This window comes from Bos javanicus, chromosome 1, assembly GCF_032452875.1.
Source record: "Bos javanicus breed banteng chromosome 1, ARS-OSU_banteng_1.0, whole genome shotgun sequence".
NCBI lineage: Eukaryota > Metazoa > Chordata > Mammalia > Artiodactyla > Bovidae > Bos > Bos javanicus.
Window position 1 is genome coordinate 111,067,129 of NC_083868.1, and position 18,047 is coordinate 111,085,175.

Here is an 18,047-nt window from a genome sequence, read left to right on the forward strand (position 1 = left end):
ATTAATACACATTTTACTCCATTAGAGTTGAAATACCATTTGAACTTGCAGTCAGTATAGAATGTAATTAAGGTGTTTTACATGTTTTTAAGTCTTTCAGACCCAGGGTACGTTGTACACTTTTAATTCCATTTGGATTAGCTGCCTTATACACGCTCAGTAGCCACGTGTGGCTGGAGGCTACAGTTGTGGACAGCATAGGTCTAGAGACTGAGATTCTAGCTGGTGGGCAGAACCCTGGTGAAGGATAGCTGCAGGTTATCTAACTGGCATCCTAGGTTAATGGAAGAGCATGAAGTGAGAAGTCTGTGAATGGGCTGGTACAAGTCGGGAGAGAGTATGGGAGGTGTGGAGATGATGGGAAGAGGGAAGTTGTAAAGAACGGAAGGCCCTGAATGCCGTTTTTTGGAGTTGGAACTTTATGCTGTAGGTGGTGGGGAACCTCTCAGGACTTCTCAGCTGTGAATGACCCCATCAGCCACCTGGACATATTCTGAAGGATGATTTGGAAGGAGATTGAAAGGGGATACAGATGTTAGAAATACTCCAATCAGAGCCAGACACCAGGAGCCTTAACTAGACCGTAGTGTGTGCATACTCAGTCATGTTCGACTCTGACCCCCGGGACTGTAGCCTGCCAGGCTCCTCTGTCCATGGGGTTTCCCAGGTGAGTTTCCCAGGTGGGTTGCCATTTCCTACTCAACGGGAGTTTCCCCACCCAGAGGTGGAACCCATGTGTCTTGCATCTCCTGCACTGGCAGGCAGATTCTTTACCGTGGCATCACCTGGCTGGCAAGACAGTGGTGGGGGAGGAGAAAAGGAGTGACTCAGATTTTGGAGGCTGATGGTGATCTCAAGACTGGGTGACTAGGAAGATACTGGTGTAGCTAGCTGTAGAGAGACCACAGGAGAAGTTAGGAGCATAAGAAGTTTGGGGGGGGGTGGATATGCTGAGGTGAAGGTGCCTGTAGGACCCCATGGAGAAGTGACTTGCAGGCAACCAGAAGTGCAGCTGTGGGGCTTAGTGGTAGTGGGAGGACTGGAGTTGAGAATTTGCGAGTTATTTGCACAGTCATGCTCACTGAAGCCCTGGGAAAGGATGAGCTCATCTAGGGCCGGCTAGTGTTTATTGCACGAAGTGGGCCAAGGGCATGCATTACACCACAAGACGAGACAAAGGCAGACTTTCTTGCAAGAATAGTCTGACCCTGTGTGGAGGCCGTGGTGAAATACACTCACAATGACCGACTGTGCGGTTTCAGCCTCGCCCTTCCTGCGCTGCAGTCATGTTGGCCAGGGTGACCTTGTCTCCACTCAGTGCTCGCCTCAGAACCCTCAGGGCTTGGTTGGATGGCAGAGCTCTTTCCTCACTGGTCTGTAACATTTTCCTCTCTGAAGCTAAAGGAGAGTTTGGTTTCCCACCAGCTCTGAAGCCTCAGAGGCTCTAAACTTTTGCGCTGTTTAGAGTGAAACACAACAGTGAAACTCAGATCTAGAAACTGGACTTGTCAGAAGTTTTATGTCTAAAATATAGTGGGTTAGCCATATGTGGAAAAGGATTCTTCATTTATTATACCAGTAAGAGATCTAAACATTAGGAAAGTGAAATCATAAAAGTACTTGAATAAAACGTGAAATATATGTATACATATGTATGTATGTGTGTATATATGCTTGTGTGTATGTGTATATATACGTGTGTGTGTATACATATACACACAAGACCTAAATATTCAAGAGAAGTCACACATTCAGCATTTTATGTCAAGTTGCCCCATTTTTTAATGTTGGCAACTATTTGAAAACATTTTCATCTACAGATCACACAAACATCCCACGAGCTAGCAGTTTTGCAGGCATAGTGTTATCGTGACTGCAGCAGTTAGGCAGTGAGGAAGGGTCTGGGTGGCACTGCGGGGCTGGCAGGTATTAGGGAAGTCCTCCCGGAACTGGGTCACTGTCGAGCTGGACCTGGGGGATGGAGCAGGATTTGGCAGTCTGGGGTGGTGGACACTAGGTGGAGGACCACTATTCTGGGATTAGGACATCCTGGGGGAGGTAAGTGAGGGGGTGGGGATCGGGCCTGGATGGGAAGGCCCGACTGCTGAGAAGCCTGGACTTCTCTGAGTAGGTGGTGGGGAACCTCAGAGGGGCTTTAAGGCTGGAGGATGGGGACCTGTGCAAGAGGGCTGCCTGCAGCTGCAGCTTCTCTCCAGTCTGATCTGTTGAGGCTCTGATTGATAAATGCCCCTCCAGTTTATGCTCAGCTTAGGCACATTGATTCCTTGGAGCAGCTGCCTTCCTTTGCCCATTACAGACTTCCTTCTTTATAGCCCCGGACACTGCACTCTTTTATTCAATCTCACCTACTGCTGCTGGGAGCCCCCAGCTCTCTCTACTCTCACTGTATGGAGGGGCCCAGTCACAGCTTGCCAAGGACAGAATCTCTGGTGCTGGGCTCACAGGAGGTGGGGTAGGAAGGGAGAGGGGACAGTAAGCCCTCCAGGTAACAGCTCCCTGCTTGACAACACCCCCTTTCTCTTACCCTTAGAGCACGGAAGCCCCATCCCCCTACCAGCCAGAGTTAGGGAGGAAATGCTTTGGGAAGATTACGGACTCAGTTCTCCTCTGAAATACATCTTTGGCTATCTGGAGAACTCCCACAGCCAGGAGTTACCTCTTTATTTTTTCGTAGGTACCATCTCAAGCAGTACTAGCCTCCCCTTGGAATGGCAGTGATCACTCCATTAGCATGATAGGAATCCTCAACTCCTTCCTCCTCTTGCCAAGCCATCCACAAGCCATGTCTCACCAAAACCTATGGAATCCTTGCTAGTCCAAGCTACCATCACCTGTCACCTGGATAACCCATCCATGCCTTTCTTCATTTTGCATTTCACACAGCAGCCAAAGCAATCTTTAAAAATTCAAAAAACAGTGTGTCCCTTCTCTGAAAACCCTCCAAAGGGTTTCCTATGAGGAGTACAAAACTCTGACTGCTCTAGTGTTCTGTTTTGTGTGACCTGTCCCCTGCCTGTGCTCACCACCCTTTATGCTCACTGCATGTTGACCACATTAGCCTCAGGCTTGTGCTCCCTGGAGAAGAGCCAAGTGCCTTTCCATCCCAGGTTTCCCAGATGGCCTAGTGGTAAAGAACCCGCCTGCCACTGCAGGAGATGCAGGCGACATGGATTCACTCCCTGGTTTAGGAAGATCCCCCAGAGAAGGGCATGGCAACCCACTCCAGTATTCTTACCTGGAGCATCCCACGGACAGAAGAGCCTGGTGGGCCACAGTCCAAGGCGTCACAGTCAGAAACGACTGAGCGCACACACACCCCATTTCAGGGCCTCTGCACTCCAAGGCGTCACAGTCAGAAACGACTGAGCGCGCGTGCGCGCACACACACACACATACACTCCCCATCTCAGGGCCTCTGCACTCTTCCCTGTGTCTGCTTTTTGCAGGGCTTTTCACATGCTGTGTCCTCCACTTCCAGGTTTCAGAATACATATATTCCAGGGGGGCCTTTGGCAAGGACATTATCTAAAGTGGGCTCACTTGTTTCCCAGTTGGTCTCTATTAAAACACCATCTTTATTTATTTATCCCTTCTCACTTGAAATTATACATCTATTATGTGCCTCTCCCACTGGAATGTCGGCTCCTTGAAGGTTGGGTGATACGTGTCTGCTTTCCTGTGGTGTACCCAGTGCTGGCTACAGAGCAGGCTTGCTTAATTCACTCTTTCTCAGGCAGCCTGTGAGCTCTTGAGGGCAGTGACCTATATTTAGAATGGTCTCTGCATAACATGGTGCCAGACACAGAATAAGCACTCAATATGTATTGTTGATCAGTTGCTCCGTCATGTCTGACTCTGCAACCCCATGATCTGCAGCACGCCAGGCCTCCCTGTCCTTCACTATCTCTCAGTTTGCTCAATATATATTAGTGGAATTGAAATCACTGGATTGCATTTCAGTTCCTTTGTGTATAGACTGTTCCTGTTTCCTTCTCCTCATTGTGTAGCCTTTATCTGTTCCCAAAGCATAAGTGAAAATAAGAGAAGATGGGGGTGGCTTTCATAAGAGGAGTATTCCCCAGGCAGAGATGGGGAACCCCACAATCCAGGAAGGGTTGTGGGGTTGGGGGTTTCTCAGAACCAGAGAGGCAGAGGTGTTTACCCAGCTGCACAGCCCTAAGAAAGGGGATGATGGGTAGGAGGTCTGCACCTTTATGTCCAGCATATTCAGGGCTGTTTTTCAAAAGAATTTTAAAACATTTTAAGTTTAGTTTGTCCCCATCTCCATCTACTTCCCTCTGAGAGAGGTTAACAGGGCTAAGTGCTAGTTTCAGGGAAAGATGGACAGACGAGAAGCTGTTAAGATAGTTCTGTTACCCAATGAGCAAACTACCCTAGCTGTTAGGGCAGGTGACAGCTGTGGGAAGAGTTGTGGGTGTGCTCACTCCTGTGGCCCCTGGCTGGGCTGAGCATGAGGCAGGCTCAGGACTGAAATGTGGCCATTAGGGATGGGATGGTCACCACAGCCACCAACCCCACCCCTCTCCAGGACTCCCAGAACTTCACTCTCTTCCCCTCCTGCTGCCCTTACAGGCTTCCTGGGTACTTTAGGCACCATCCAGGCCTGGCAATCCCTGCAGGAGAGGAAGTAGGGGTGGATGCTCCTGAAACTGCTATTAGGGAGAGGTGATCCTGGAATTCTGAGCCTATTTGTCTTCAGTATGGCAAACATTGATTCATTCAATAGGCATTTCTTGAGTTGACTAAGGGCCATGGAGTCCTAGGAACTGGAAAATCAATGGAGAAGCAAGAAAGACACAGGTCTTTGACCTCAGGGGAGACAAGCAATTACACTACAGAAGTGCTGTGATGGAGAGAGGAATATAGGATACTAGCAGAGCAGAAAGGAGGGGCTTGGCATACTGCAGACTGACAATAAATATTTGTAGGGAAAAAAAGTGAATACATGATTATTCATATTGTCCTATGGCTGCTCCATTTCAAGCCAGTTATAGGGAAGGCTTTCATGCTTAGACCTGGGAACCCAGTTGCCAAGTATAAGGAACACTGCTTGGGTCTTAAAACACACTGTCCACAGACACAAACTGTCCAAGAAATAAGCCTGGAGGAGACTGACTGTTAGTAAGAAGAGGACATCCCTGGATCCACGTACTGTGAAAGTTCTGTGGCTTCTTTTGCCGTTGTCCCCATTTCTCCTCTCCTCCCGTCCCTGTATCGGGGCTGTCATGCAACTCAGCTGTGAGGCGATGAAGGACAGAGGTGGGGGAGGAGGGGGTGGGTAGCCAGGACACTGCCTGGGGCGTCCTCAAAGGCACCAGGAGACTCCCTGCAGTTGGGTGGCAGGGGCTGCAATACTTGCCTGAATGGCACCGAGGTTTTCAATGAGCTGCTCAGGAGTGGATGATCCCAGGAGAACGGAACTCACACCCTCATTTCTCAGGCACCACGCTGGAAGAGAGAGCACTGGGTCAGGAAGCCAAAGCACTTCTGACTGTTGAGTTTGCAAACACCATCTGCAGTTCCTCTGTCTCAACCAAAACGTGTTAACTCTGTGGGAGGATGGAGGTGCACTCCAGGATTGAGCCTCAGCAGCGCCCCTGTCGTGTAGAGGGCTTGGTAGAATCCGTGCACGTGAACTGTGGCCTTAGGCCTCCTCTGCCCCACAAGTGGGGCGTCCAGTCCAGGAACACAGCTTTGTTCCTGAAGACACCTGACACAGCTCATGGATGGACATCCGGATTCCTGTTTCCATCTGTCTTTCCATCTCATTCATGCTCTCACTTTCTCCTCATCTGTTATGTGGAGTCCTTGTAGACTCTGGGTATCTGATCTGGATCCTTTGTTTCCACTGACCTGTCAGCCCTGTCTGGACTCCCTCTCTTCCTGACATGAGATCCATGGAGATCATCTCTCTTGCTAACCCTCTAACCCCTCACTCCGCCTTTACCTGTAGCAGCTTCTACCCTTAAACCCCTATTCAATCTTGGCCCTGTCGCCGTCAGCAGATGACCCAGCCTCCTACTTAGTGCAGAAACTTGAATCTCTCAGGTAGGATATCCCTTAATTCCCCATTCGCCTACAGACCCAAGTACACACACACACACACACACATTCTCCAGTTTCAGAGGCTATGGGGTCATGTCTGTTCAAAGCCAAACTCTGTGCTGATCCCACTCCTTTTGCCTTTTCTTGGACTTGATTAGAGTCACTATTCTTTTCCTCTCTTGTTCTCCTGGATTTTTTATTTCTTACTGTTCTCTTTATCAAGAAAACATAATCAAATTTCTCTCATTCTAAAATAAGCCTCCGGACTTGCCTGGTGGTCCAGTGGTTAAGAATCTGCCTGCCAACACAGGGGACGTAGGTTTGATCCCTGGTCTAGCTTCCTGTCTCCTCACTCTCTGCCTTGACATTTGTGTGTCAGCAGCAGTGTTTGTGAATCCTCTCCATCCCCAAATATGCTCTGTTTCTCCTCCTCCAGCCCTTGGCTTAAGTGGTCCCCTTGGTCTGGAATGGGCCTTTGCCTCATTCATATCTACTCATCATTTGGAATTCCTCATGGGCACAGCCTTCTCCCAAAGTCCTTCCCTGAGTCCCAGGCTGGGTTTGGCACTCCTACATGTTACTTCCCTCCTCCCACCTCCACAATGCCCTTCTCAACTGGGCTTCTCAGGTAGCTCAAATGGTAAAGAATACTCCTGCAATGCAGGAGACATGGGTTCGATCCCTGGGTTGGGAAGATCCCCTGGAGAAGGGAATGGCAACCCACTCCAGTATTCTTGCCTGGAGAATTCCGTGGACAGAGGAGACTGGCGGGCTACACAGTCCATGGGGTCACAGAGTCAGATAGAACTGAGTGACTAACACATTTTATCATCACACTGTATTAAAATTATCCATTAATTTCTTGACTTGTCCACCAGAGTGTGAGATGTGTGTTATTTGCAGTTGGATGCTCAGCACCCAGCCCAGCACCTGCACACAGTAGGTGCTTATTGTTGGTTGAGTAAATGGGGGCGTGAATAATTGATGGGCATCCCTTAAGACCTCTCCTCCCTCTATTTGCTCAGGCTGGGCTACCAACTGATGCTGTCAAGCTGTTACCATGCTCAGACGTTTTAAGGCAATCATAAATCCTTCCACATGAGCAAAATAATGTCCGATGAAGGCAACAAGCCAAGTGATCCCAGGCTTTTTTTTGGCTGCTTTATTTCCTGCTTTGCACTTAGAACTCTTTTTTGGCGCTTGTGGAAGTTCTGAGCAGGGCACTGGGAAAATTATTGCCCGTAAACTACTTGATGTCAGCAACAGCTGATTCCCCCGTGGGCGGCCAGGCGTAGGAGAACTCACTGGGCAGTGCTGGCCAACACCAGGGGAAACAGATGATGCTGGATAATCAGCATCTAATCAGGGGTCACCTACAGGCAGATCCAGAGTGCCTCTTTATGAACAAGGTGTGTGTGCTGGCTCCTGTGCAGATGGGAGACGTGGGAACCAGCCCACAATTGGGCTCAAGTAGCTTGTTTTCTTGGAGAAGGCAATGGCACCCCACTCCAGTACTCTTGTCTGGAAAATCCCATGGACAGAGGAGCCTGGTAGGCTGCAGTCCATGGGGTTGCTAAGAGTCGGACACGACTGAGTGACTTCACTTTGACTTCACTTTCGTGCGTTGGAGGAGGAAATGGCAACCCACTCCAGTGTTCTTGCCTGGAGAATCCCATGGACAGAGGAGCCTGGTGGGCTGCCGTCTATGGGGTCGCATAGAGTCGGACATGACTGAAGCGACTTAGCAGTAGCAGTAGCAGCACCAGCTTGTTTTCTGCCAGAGGATCTCCCCTTCCCCCATACTTCTACTAGATCAAAAGTAATACGTCTGGAAATAATTTCCCTCTCAGTTTGAGAGTTCTGTGGTTAAAAACAAAACTACTTGTTTACATAGAAAAGAAAAGAAAAAAAAATGACAGGCAAGAAAGACACCTGGGGACACAGAGGGAGGAAAAGGAAAAAAAAGTATGTTTTAACTTAAACTTGGACTCTGTAAAGAGTCGTGTACATCTGACATTTAGTGAAAGTCTAAATGTTGTAAAGATTTTCTCTTTAGAAAGACAGTATTCTTCTGTCTCTTTCAGAGCTGTATTCAATACTCACTTTCATGTTACCACCTAACAATCATATTTATGGCTATGGTTTAAGAACAGATGTTTTTCTTTGTGCCTCTACCTCTGACCATATATGATGGCTAGGAGTGGACAGAGTTTCAGCACAGGATGTCTGATTCTTTGCAAAACCATCATCATCTTCATTCTCATCTTCACTAGTTACTTACTGAGCCTACTCTGCTTTACATACATAATTTCCTTTTACTCAATACATTTGCAAGATATATACTATTATGCCCATTTTGCAGATGATAAAACTGATAGCAAGTTAAATAACTTGCTGATGTCAATAGCTAATACCTTTTACTGCATTCATAAAAGCTCTAGGGATGCTAACTGCTACTGCTAAGTCGCTTCAGTCGTGTCTGACTCTGTGCGACCCCATAGACGGCAGCCCACCAGGCTCCCCCCAGTCCCTGGGATTCTCCAGGCAAGAACACTGGAGTGGGTTGCCATTTCCTTCTCCAATGCATGAAAGTGAAAAGTGAAAGGGAAGTCTCTCAGTAGTGTCCGACTCCTAGCGACCCCATGGACTGCAGCCTACCAGGCTCCTCTGTCCATGGGATTTGCCAGGCAAGAGTACTGGAGTGGGTTGCCATTGCCTTATCACATTCAATATAATCTTTGTTTTTTAGAAGAGAGGGTTAAAGCAATAGTCATACATATACTTAGGTAAATGGTATTCCCCCCCTACAGCCTCCTTCCATTTCCATCTTTTTGCGACTATTTACTGCCAACTATGATCTTCCTGCCTTCTAACATCAGAAGGGTCAAGCATTTAACAAATATTCTGTTATTTTATTTGCACAAAACTTATCTTGAGCTTTTTATCTCATTGGTTCACTGTATCTGATTTATCCCAATTCCTGCTATTTCTTACTCCTTGGGAATTTTTTCTAGAATCTATACCCATTTTATTCTCTTCTCACAGCTACCACATGAATTCTTTTCAGCCTCTTCTCCATTTGTAAAGTGGTGATAACAGTAGGGAAATTCCATTAACGTCTGTGATGGAGGACTAGGTCTAGGACCAGTATATACTTTGTGGGATTGTTCTGACAATTACAGAGAGATGATGATGAGCATAAAGAGCTTATCACAGAGCCTGGCAGATACTCCTCAGCAAGGGAACTGAAAATCTAGCTTTTCTGTTTAATCCCCAGTCTCTCACCACTTGTGGCTATTGAACATCGGAAATGTGTTTAGCCTGAATTGACATGTACTATAGGTACAAAATGCACTCTGGATTTTGTAGGAAAGTGTGTGAAATATTATTAAATAAAAATATAATAAGCTTTTTATATTTATTACAGGTTAAAAATGACAGTATTTTGGCCATATTGGATTAAATGTGGTCCATTTAAAAATTAATTTCATCTATTTCTCTTTTACTTTTTTAACATGGCTCCTGGAAATTTAAAAGTTAAACAAATGATGTACATTGTATTTCTCTGGGACTGTTCTGATGCGATGTGGTCTTCAATTGTCACCAGTGACCGTGACCTTTCACTGACTCCACAGTGTCAGAAGAATCATCTTCACAGCCCTCAGAAGTTTTGGGACGCTGCTCCCCTAAGATAGGCTTTCCATGTGGCAGTGGCTTGGCCTCAGTCACAGCCCTGCTCCTCAGCCTCTCACCAACCCTGCCTTAGCTTCAACAGGGAAGGAAACTTGAGCCAGAAGCAGTGGATGTCACCACAGAGTTCAGGGACGCTCACCCTTGACACTGTGAGGACGTGTGTGTTTTCACTGACGTGTTCTTGTTTAAACTGTCTTACAAGGCAAAGGAGAGGAAGTGAGAAGAGTGTTTCAGCATGTGGAACACTCTGAGGAACTCTAAACAAAACCTCATTTTCAATAGAATTAACCGGCAGTGTTTGCTTCAGAGATTGTCTGCCCCTACACCAGGTGGTTTATCATGTGAGAGAGGTGAATCAATAATAGAGAGGGCCTCCGTCCCCCGTGACTCTCACCCACGGCTAGCTGAGGTAGCGTGCATCCCAGACGCTCCGCGATCGGGGAAAGATCTTTCAGCTTGTTTTGCTGTTTTCTCCCTTCTTCACTCACAATTCTTTCCTTCAACCACTGGTAGCACTAGAGATAAGAAGAACATTTCAGTGTTAATGTCTGGAAAGGGTTTGATGCAAAGACTGTTAACTCTATTAAATATAAGAGCCTTGTGGTGAATTCCTGAGTCTTCTTGGCCCTGACCTTTCTGTTTGCAAACAAGGATGCTTATGTCTTCATGCAAAGAAATGTTCCCCGTGGTCTCGCACCTTATTTATTGGTTCAAGACAGATTGATTTTGTCTAAAGCTCACCATTCAAATCCATCGACATGTACAAAAGTTGTTAAAATCCTGACATATAATCAATTATATCCCGTCTGGAAAAGATGGTTCTTATTGTGATAGCCCTTAGAATGTAGGTGGGTGGGAGAGGGGGAAGGTATTTACATTTCACCAAGGGCTGTTATCTTTCTTTTTTTGTGCAGAAAATTGGGTGCCAAGCTTTCTGCTCAAAGGAAGTCATTATGTTACATTCTTGCTGTAGCTGTCTTTCTCCCTCTTGCCTTCAATTTACCCCGTCTCTCCTGTATTCTTTTAATGCGGTTTATCGTAAGCTTTGTCTACTCTTTCTAGAAGATGTGGATAGGTACCAGTACATTTTTAAAGTGGATAAAGACTTTCCCAAATGTGTATTACATGTTTGTATAATGTTTGAAACTTAAAAAGGCAAGGATGCTTATAAAGGTAAATGGGAAACTAATCTTTAAAACCTGTAAGACGAGGCTGACTCTGATGTAGCCTATAAAGTGTGCCTAATTTCCTAAATGTAAGGAAAGAAATCTTTTAGAACTTCTCAATGCCCTATTTTTTAGAAGGTTCTGCTCTTACTATGAAACAAGGAGCAACAGACTCTTATGTACAAAACTAGCACTGTACAGCAACACCCAAAGGAAAAGAATATTTGTAAGAATGTTAGTCTGTTTTAGTGACAATAATAAGAACCATCCCCTGTGTGGCAAAGTTGACTTCCTCCACTGTGTGTGTGGTGACACAGTTGCCACCACAGACCTTTTCCGTCTCAAAGGCAGCAGAAAGCTGGGCAGTCATCACCAAATCTCCACCCACATGATTTCAGTAGGCTGCTGGCTTTCAAGTATTTTTTTCATCATTACAAGACAGTATTTCCAAAGAAAAAGGCAACCACATTGTTTTGTTATGATTTCTGGAATGATTTTGCAGATATGAAAAGAAGGAAGAATAAGCCCACCCAGTTTTGTTCTCCTCCTAGATCTCAGGGGCTTATGGTCTGGCTCCTTTTGTTAAGTTTACTTAGCAAAATGGCCAAGAGTTTTCCCAGTCTCAGCTCCAGAGACCTCAGCTTCTTCCAGGAGGAAGCACAGCCTGGGGCATCTCTCTCGAGGTGATGGCTGGTGCCAGCAGTGATGAGGTGGACAGTTAAGGGCAATCAACACTTCCCGGGCAGCATGCTGGGTACATCAGAAAGTCCCTGAACTTACTTTTACAGTCCTCAAGGGGAAAAATATCACCCATCCTCATTTCAATCTATTCACATCTTTCAAGGGACCAGTATGTCTGTTACTGAAATGAAAAAAAAAAGCTTGAAAACCAATAGCCAAAACTCTCTTGAGTTATTGCTTTTTACTACTAGGAGAGTTCCTCAGGTTTTAGTATATACCACACACATAAAGAATAATTGACTGACTTATCAATCTTATGAAATTCCAGTTTTTGAAATCTTATTATCTGCAACACATTTTTATTCTTAAGATTGAGTTACAAGTTGGATGTGTGTGTGTGTGTGTGTGAATGTAATGTCTGCATTACATACACACTCCATAATGAGAGGAAGATTTCTTCTCTAAATTTCTTTTTTTAATCTTTGGCTGTGCCGGGTCTTCGTTGCCCTGTGCAGGCTTCTCATTGTGGTGGCTTCTCTTATCGCGGAGCACGGGCTCTAGGATGTGGGATGTCAGTAGCTGTGGCATGTGGACTCAGTAATTTCAGCTCCTGGGCTCTGGAGCACAGGTTCGGTAGTTACGGCCCATGGGCTTAGTTGCCAGGTGGCATGTGGGATCTTCCTGGACCAGGGATCGAACCTGGGTCTCCTGCAATGGCGGGCAGATTCTTTGCCACTGAGCCACCATGGAAGCTCTGAGAGGAAGATTTCTAAAAATAACAAATACCAAACATCCATTTATTGAGTACTTTTCTCTCTACCCTCAACATAAATCTTGCTCTAATCACTGGGAAACAGAAGCAGGTTAGGGTTTTGTAAAAGTAGATGCATAGTATTTACACTGCTTTCTGCAAACCAAAGGAAACAAATGTGTTTTGGAAATAAATAGCTTTAACGGTTTTAGAAATGGGAAAATGTTTGCATAGGGAGGAGATGAAGCTTAACTAAAATTTCAATTAAATATGGAAGTGAACCAGTGTTTTTGGTAAGAAGATTGACCATAGGTGTGGTTGTATGCAATAATAAACCCAGCTTGTGGACTGCCATGAATCAAAAGATGAAATTTCATCTTCCACTCCTATTATATTGCTTAATCCTATTCCTCCAGTGACTTATTTACATGCTGATTGTTCTTTCTAACCAAGTGGAAGGCAGGGATGGCTTCTTGTTCGTGTCAGCATCTCCAGTCTTGACACAGTGGTTGACACAGAGGAGGGGCTCAGCCAATATGGTGATGAGGAAAGGATCTGAGAAACCAGGATTCCACACAGTAAAGATAGTTGTCTTCAGTTTTTCAGATTGAATGCAGACACTTCCTCCTTAATGCAGTATGACTCGACTGGCAGCCCCATGTGTATCACATAGGGCTTGTGGATTCCACATAGTTTCATAATTCACCCCTTCTCATGTCTGTCTCTAGCAAGTCCCTGAGTTACTCCTTAGGGTTGAGACTGTTTCATTCATCTGTCTCCTCCGTCCTCAGCACAGGGCTCAGCACTGACTAGACACTCAGTAAATATTTGCCAAAGGAACAACTGAATGAGCCTTCTTCTCAATAGATTACTGAGCTATTTTATACATAAGTCACAAAATTCTTTAAAATTTCCTAAAGCCTGTTTCTTTGCCATCTTCTAATGCTGTGGCCATTATCTCTGTGACTGCCATTTTATAGGTAACCGTAACAGGATGGGAATAGTCTGTGAGATACGCCCCAAACACCTCGGTTGGCTGTCAGTTAATCCCAGCCTGGAACTTGGGCAGCAACTGTAAAGTCATGGTCAGAATCAGTCACATTTCATTAGTGGGCCTAATTTAGCATTCAAGATCATTGACTATTTCTAGCTGAACAATTGAAGTCTTTGGCTCAAAAGAGCAGCAAAGTCTTCATTATTGAGGTAAAAATCTCTAGGTAAAATGCTGGCGCTAAAATGTTTCCTTCTGAAATTGTACCATAATGTGGAAATATCCTTAGTTTCTTAATGTGAACACCTGGAGTTCTTAGACTGTCCCTCTCCCCATTCCTTTGTTCCACCTATGTTTGCATGTTTCTTCTTTCCCTTTGACAAAAAAGGTATATATTTTTCTGTTTTTTTTTTCCTATAATGTATTTTCCTAATAATAGGGAAGAACTGTCCATAAATCTTATTGCACTTTTCATTTATATTTAAACTTTTTATTTAAAAGCTGCTCACTTGGTCTCTGATAGTTCAGTTGGTAAAGAATCTGCCTGCAATGCAGGAGTCCCCGGTTCCATTCCTGGGTTGGGAAGATCCACTGGAGAAGGGACAGGCTACCCACTCCAGTATTGTTGGGCTTCCCTTGTGGCTCAGCTGGTAAAGAATCCGCCTGCAATGCGGGAGACCTGGGTTCGATCCCTGGGTTGGGAAGATCCCCTGGAGAAGGGAAAGGCTACCCACTCCAGTATTCTGGCCTGGAGAATTCCATGGACTATACAGTCCATGGGGTTGCAAAGAGTCGGACACGACTGAGCGAGTTTCACTTCACTTCACTTCATCTGGTTTCTTGATCAGACATTGTTGATCCTTGGTTATGGCTTATTGTATTCTTTCAGGAAACAATTGTTGAGTACCTATCATGTGCCAGGCTCTGTGGTGAGTTATGTGAGTAAGTTTCAGTTTCTATCCCAAAGGTATTCATGAATCATTGTCTGGTAACTGGAGAAGTGTTTTGTAGTTGGGGTGCCCCCTCAGTGATTTCCTCAGAAGCTATGTTTGCACTGCTTCTTTATGGGAAATACCCCACCATCAGTGCAAGACACGAACGAGGCACAGCACCTTGTCCTTTGGCCCCTGTCATTGGTCTACTAGCTTGGCATATGACCCAAGCTTGGCCAGTCTTCTTTGTACCGAAGCTGTTAAAGAAAATTCTCTTTTCTCTCAGGTTATATGCCTTTAAGGATGTAAGCCTGGCAGTCACTAGCGTTCTTGTTCCTGGGCTCGTGAGGAAGACCCATTTGTAGTCGCAGAAATTGACACGTGTGGAGAGAAACAGGAGATGGAGAGTCCTGAAAATGGGCAGATCTATGGATAGAGTCACCCCTGAGGCCATCCCACTCCATCTTTCCCAGGGAGTGTCTGTCTATGTGCTCCCTTCTTTGATTAAATAAAGTTGAATTGCATTTTGTTGCTTGCAGTCAGAGGATTCTAAGACTGTAAGAAGTGTTTGTGGAATGTTAGAGGAAGGTACGAATAACTGAAGTTTTGCAAAGTAAAGACAGGCTTCACAGAGTGAAGACAACCAAGCTTTGTCTTTAGAGATGGCTTTCCACAGCCAGAGAAAAAGAAGGGCGTTTCTGGGAGGCAAAAACAAGTATAGTGCATTTGGGTGAAAAAATGAACTAATATGATTTGGGGAGAGATAAGAATGGAAAAATGGGCTCAATTAAGACCCCAAGAGTATTTCCTTGAACACTCTTCTGTGGGTTTTTAGGTTTTGTCATATAATCAATATTGGGAAGTCATTAAGGATTTAGGGCAGGGTTATGATATAGTCAGATTAATCTTTTAGAAAGATATTTGGTCACATAACTAATATGGATAGTAGATAACTGGTGGGCAGTTGAAAAAGAGGGGTGAATCAGAGTCTAGATGGGAGGTTATTGTGGCAAACCAGGAAAGAAATGATGATGATCTAAACAAGGGCGGTGCAAGGGAAGGACCACTGAGGTCAGGATGTGGACTGGAGGAGTTGGTGTCCTGCTGGATAAGACTTAGGGAGGAGGAGAGGCAGACTGAGATAAGCCTTGGCTTCAGGCTGGGGTGACCAAGGGACGGGTGGAGGCACTGTTAACTGAGGATTCTGGGCAAGTTTTGGGGAGTGTGGATAGATTCCATTAGGCATGTCAGATGCCCATTGGATAGCCATGTGGAGGTGTCTAATAGACACGAAGTAGTGGTGTTCAGCTCAACAGTGAAGTCAGTGCCGATGACACTGATTTAGAAGTCTTTTTAACAGTAGTGGGCCACATGCAGTCTCCCAGAAAGCCACATGGGTAGTATTACTTTCTAAAAGATAGGATAAATAAACTGAGTATTAAATACCTAACAGTTCAGTGTTTACAACTGAAATAAAATATTAGCATCTTTACTTTATTGGTGTAACTTAAAATAGCCATTGTGAAATACCAACCATTCTATTTTGGGGGAAGGTCAAAGTTGCCATTTTATTTATCTATTTGCCTAGCTCTTTTTTTTTTTTAAGATAATCATACTATATTTGTGAACTGCAAATAACAAAACAAAACAGAGGTCCAAGGGGGCTAAAGTCCAAGCTGTAATTTACACACAAAGTATATGGTGAAAGCAGTTACAATGTATAAAAATGTGACAAGTTATCCAGATGTTTTAAAAAAACAGAGCCTCTCCAAAGAACATCCAGTCTTATTCTGTAGGTTTCTGAGGAGCCTGTTACATAAGGTGAATTCCCCCCCTGCTGATAAGAAGCAGCTTGCCAAGGACACCCATATATTTCTTACTGGGAGAGTCTACTTGGCATTACGGATAACCCAAGAGCTCCCTATTACATTCACTGGTCTGAAAACAACTCATAACCCAACTGTTCTTCCAAGTCCTTTACCAGTTTTTCAAGCTTTCTATCAAAGGAAAGTTGAAATATATTGCTTCTTGTCATCAACAGGCATTTCAAAAGGAGGGTAATTAACCAAAATCAAGAGTTCTTTGGTTGAGTTAGTAATTTGTTCTAAATCCCTTCATAATCCCTTTCCCCACCAATTTTTCCAGTATGGCCTGGATTTTACAAACCACCTCTTTCCTGGCCTGCTGGACGGAGTCCTGGCCCCCAGTTTCAACTGAATCCAGTTCCAGAAGTTCCTTGATTAGCATCTCTTCCAGAAGCCAGTAGGCTTTGTCTGTCTTTTTTCCTATGAACTCTTCTACTTGCTCAAGATACTGGACCTTCTCCAGCATATGTATGATTTTTTTAATGCTTGGGGGAGTCCCTTCATCTGAAGATAAACACTCTTCAGCAAGATGATTACCCTCGTCTTGAGTGCAGGGATGTTCGTAGGTGGCATTACCGTACAGATGAGGCTCAGCACTATACTGGACCTGGGAATCCAAAAGCTCCGCACTGTCATTGTTCACTGATCCCGAGGACTGCCGTACTGATGGACACTGCAAGGAAAGTTGTGCTGGCTCATGTCTTGATCTGGTTCGCTGTAGGTGTAGGAGGAGTCCTTAGGCTGTGGGGGTGGCGGTCCTGCTGGGGGTACATCCAACGGGAGACTGGGGTTGGGCTGTTGCCAGGTGAACGGTAAGTGCTTGGAACCTCTGTGGAGTAATTGGTCTGAGCATACCCAGGTGTGTAATAGGCCCCAGGGTATGAGGCAGTATTTGTCCCGGGGCCAGTGGGATATGGTGGGCCATATCCCCTATTTGTATAAGAATTCAAACTGGCTTTGCATTTCCGATCTTCCAGGGAATGTACTTGGGTGAGGAGCCGGAGGTCGGGCAGCAGCATTCCAATAGTTAGAATTGTAACTAGTGGCCTCCGCCAGCACGACCAGGCTCTGACCAGGCGCCTCCAGACGCTTAGTAGCCATTGCCTCCTCCGCCTTCCCCCGGCCAGGTGGTCTCCGCCGGGCCGCCCCCGCGCCCCCGCCAGGAAATGGGAGGCTGGGGAGGCTCGGGGCACGGGGAGTAGATGGGCGGATGGGCGGAAGCGGAGGCACCGGCACATCTCCACCCCCAGGCCGTAGTAGCGGCTATAAGATGGGGTGCCTCAAGGCCAACATGCTTCATTTTTTTAAAAAATGTTTTTACTATTACAATTCTCGCTCACTCTTAAGGTTGAGAGAGAGAGATACACACACACATAACATTATTATTAGTGGCATTAATTTTTGCTTTACTCAAGTGGCTTTTCTAAGTGTACATATATTAGTCAAGAAAGCACTTAGGCTGATGAATTAAGACGTGTGCTTTGGGACTGGCTTCCTTTTACCTTTGGAGACTCTTTAATGCTTATTGTTAAGGATGCTTCAAAAAATGCTGAAAAGTCAACAACAAGAAATATTTTTTGAGTTGCTTTTGGGCTTAGCTACCTTCAAATATTCTGCATCTCCCCCGCTTTAGTTAGTGCATTTTAAGCAGGTTTTCAGCTATTTGTAGCCTTTTCTCAAACAGTGATGGAGATCAGTCAATCATATACTCCAAATACAGCGCTGCTACTTCTTCCTCATTTAAAAACATTAATTTGAAGGGAAACAAAAATGCCTTTAGGGAGAAGAACTGAGAGTCAGGAGACCTGGGTTCTACTGCTAACTTTATTATGAGTTTATGCCCTTGGATTGTTATCTAATATCTTTGTTCTCAGTTTCTGC

At 45.3% G+C, this 18,047-nt stretch overlaps 1 protein-coding gene across 4 annotated transcripts in view; it reads right to left on the reverse strand.

The window, feature by feature from the left end:
• KCNAB1 (potassium voltage-gated channel subfamily A regulatory beta subunit 1) overlaps positions 1-18,047 on the reverse strand; it is a 444,529-nt gene that overhangs the window by 3,628 nt on the left and 422,854 nt on the right. For all 4 annotated transcript variants that reach the window (XM_061417766.1, XM_061417774.1, XM_061417784.1 and 1 more), the window contains 2 exons: positions 10,175-10,295; positions 5,402-5,490 (listed from right to left, as the gene is read on the reverse strand). In XM_061417766.1, the coding sequence (XP_061273750.1) occupies positions 5,402-5,490; positions 10,175-10,295 (210 nt within the window). The remainder of the gene's footprint in view (positions 1-5,401; positions 5,491-10,174; positions 10,296-18,047) is intronic.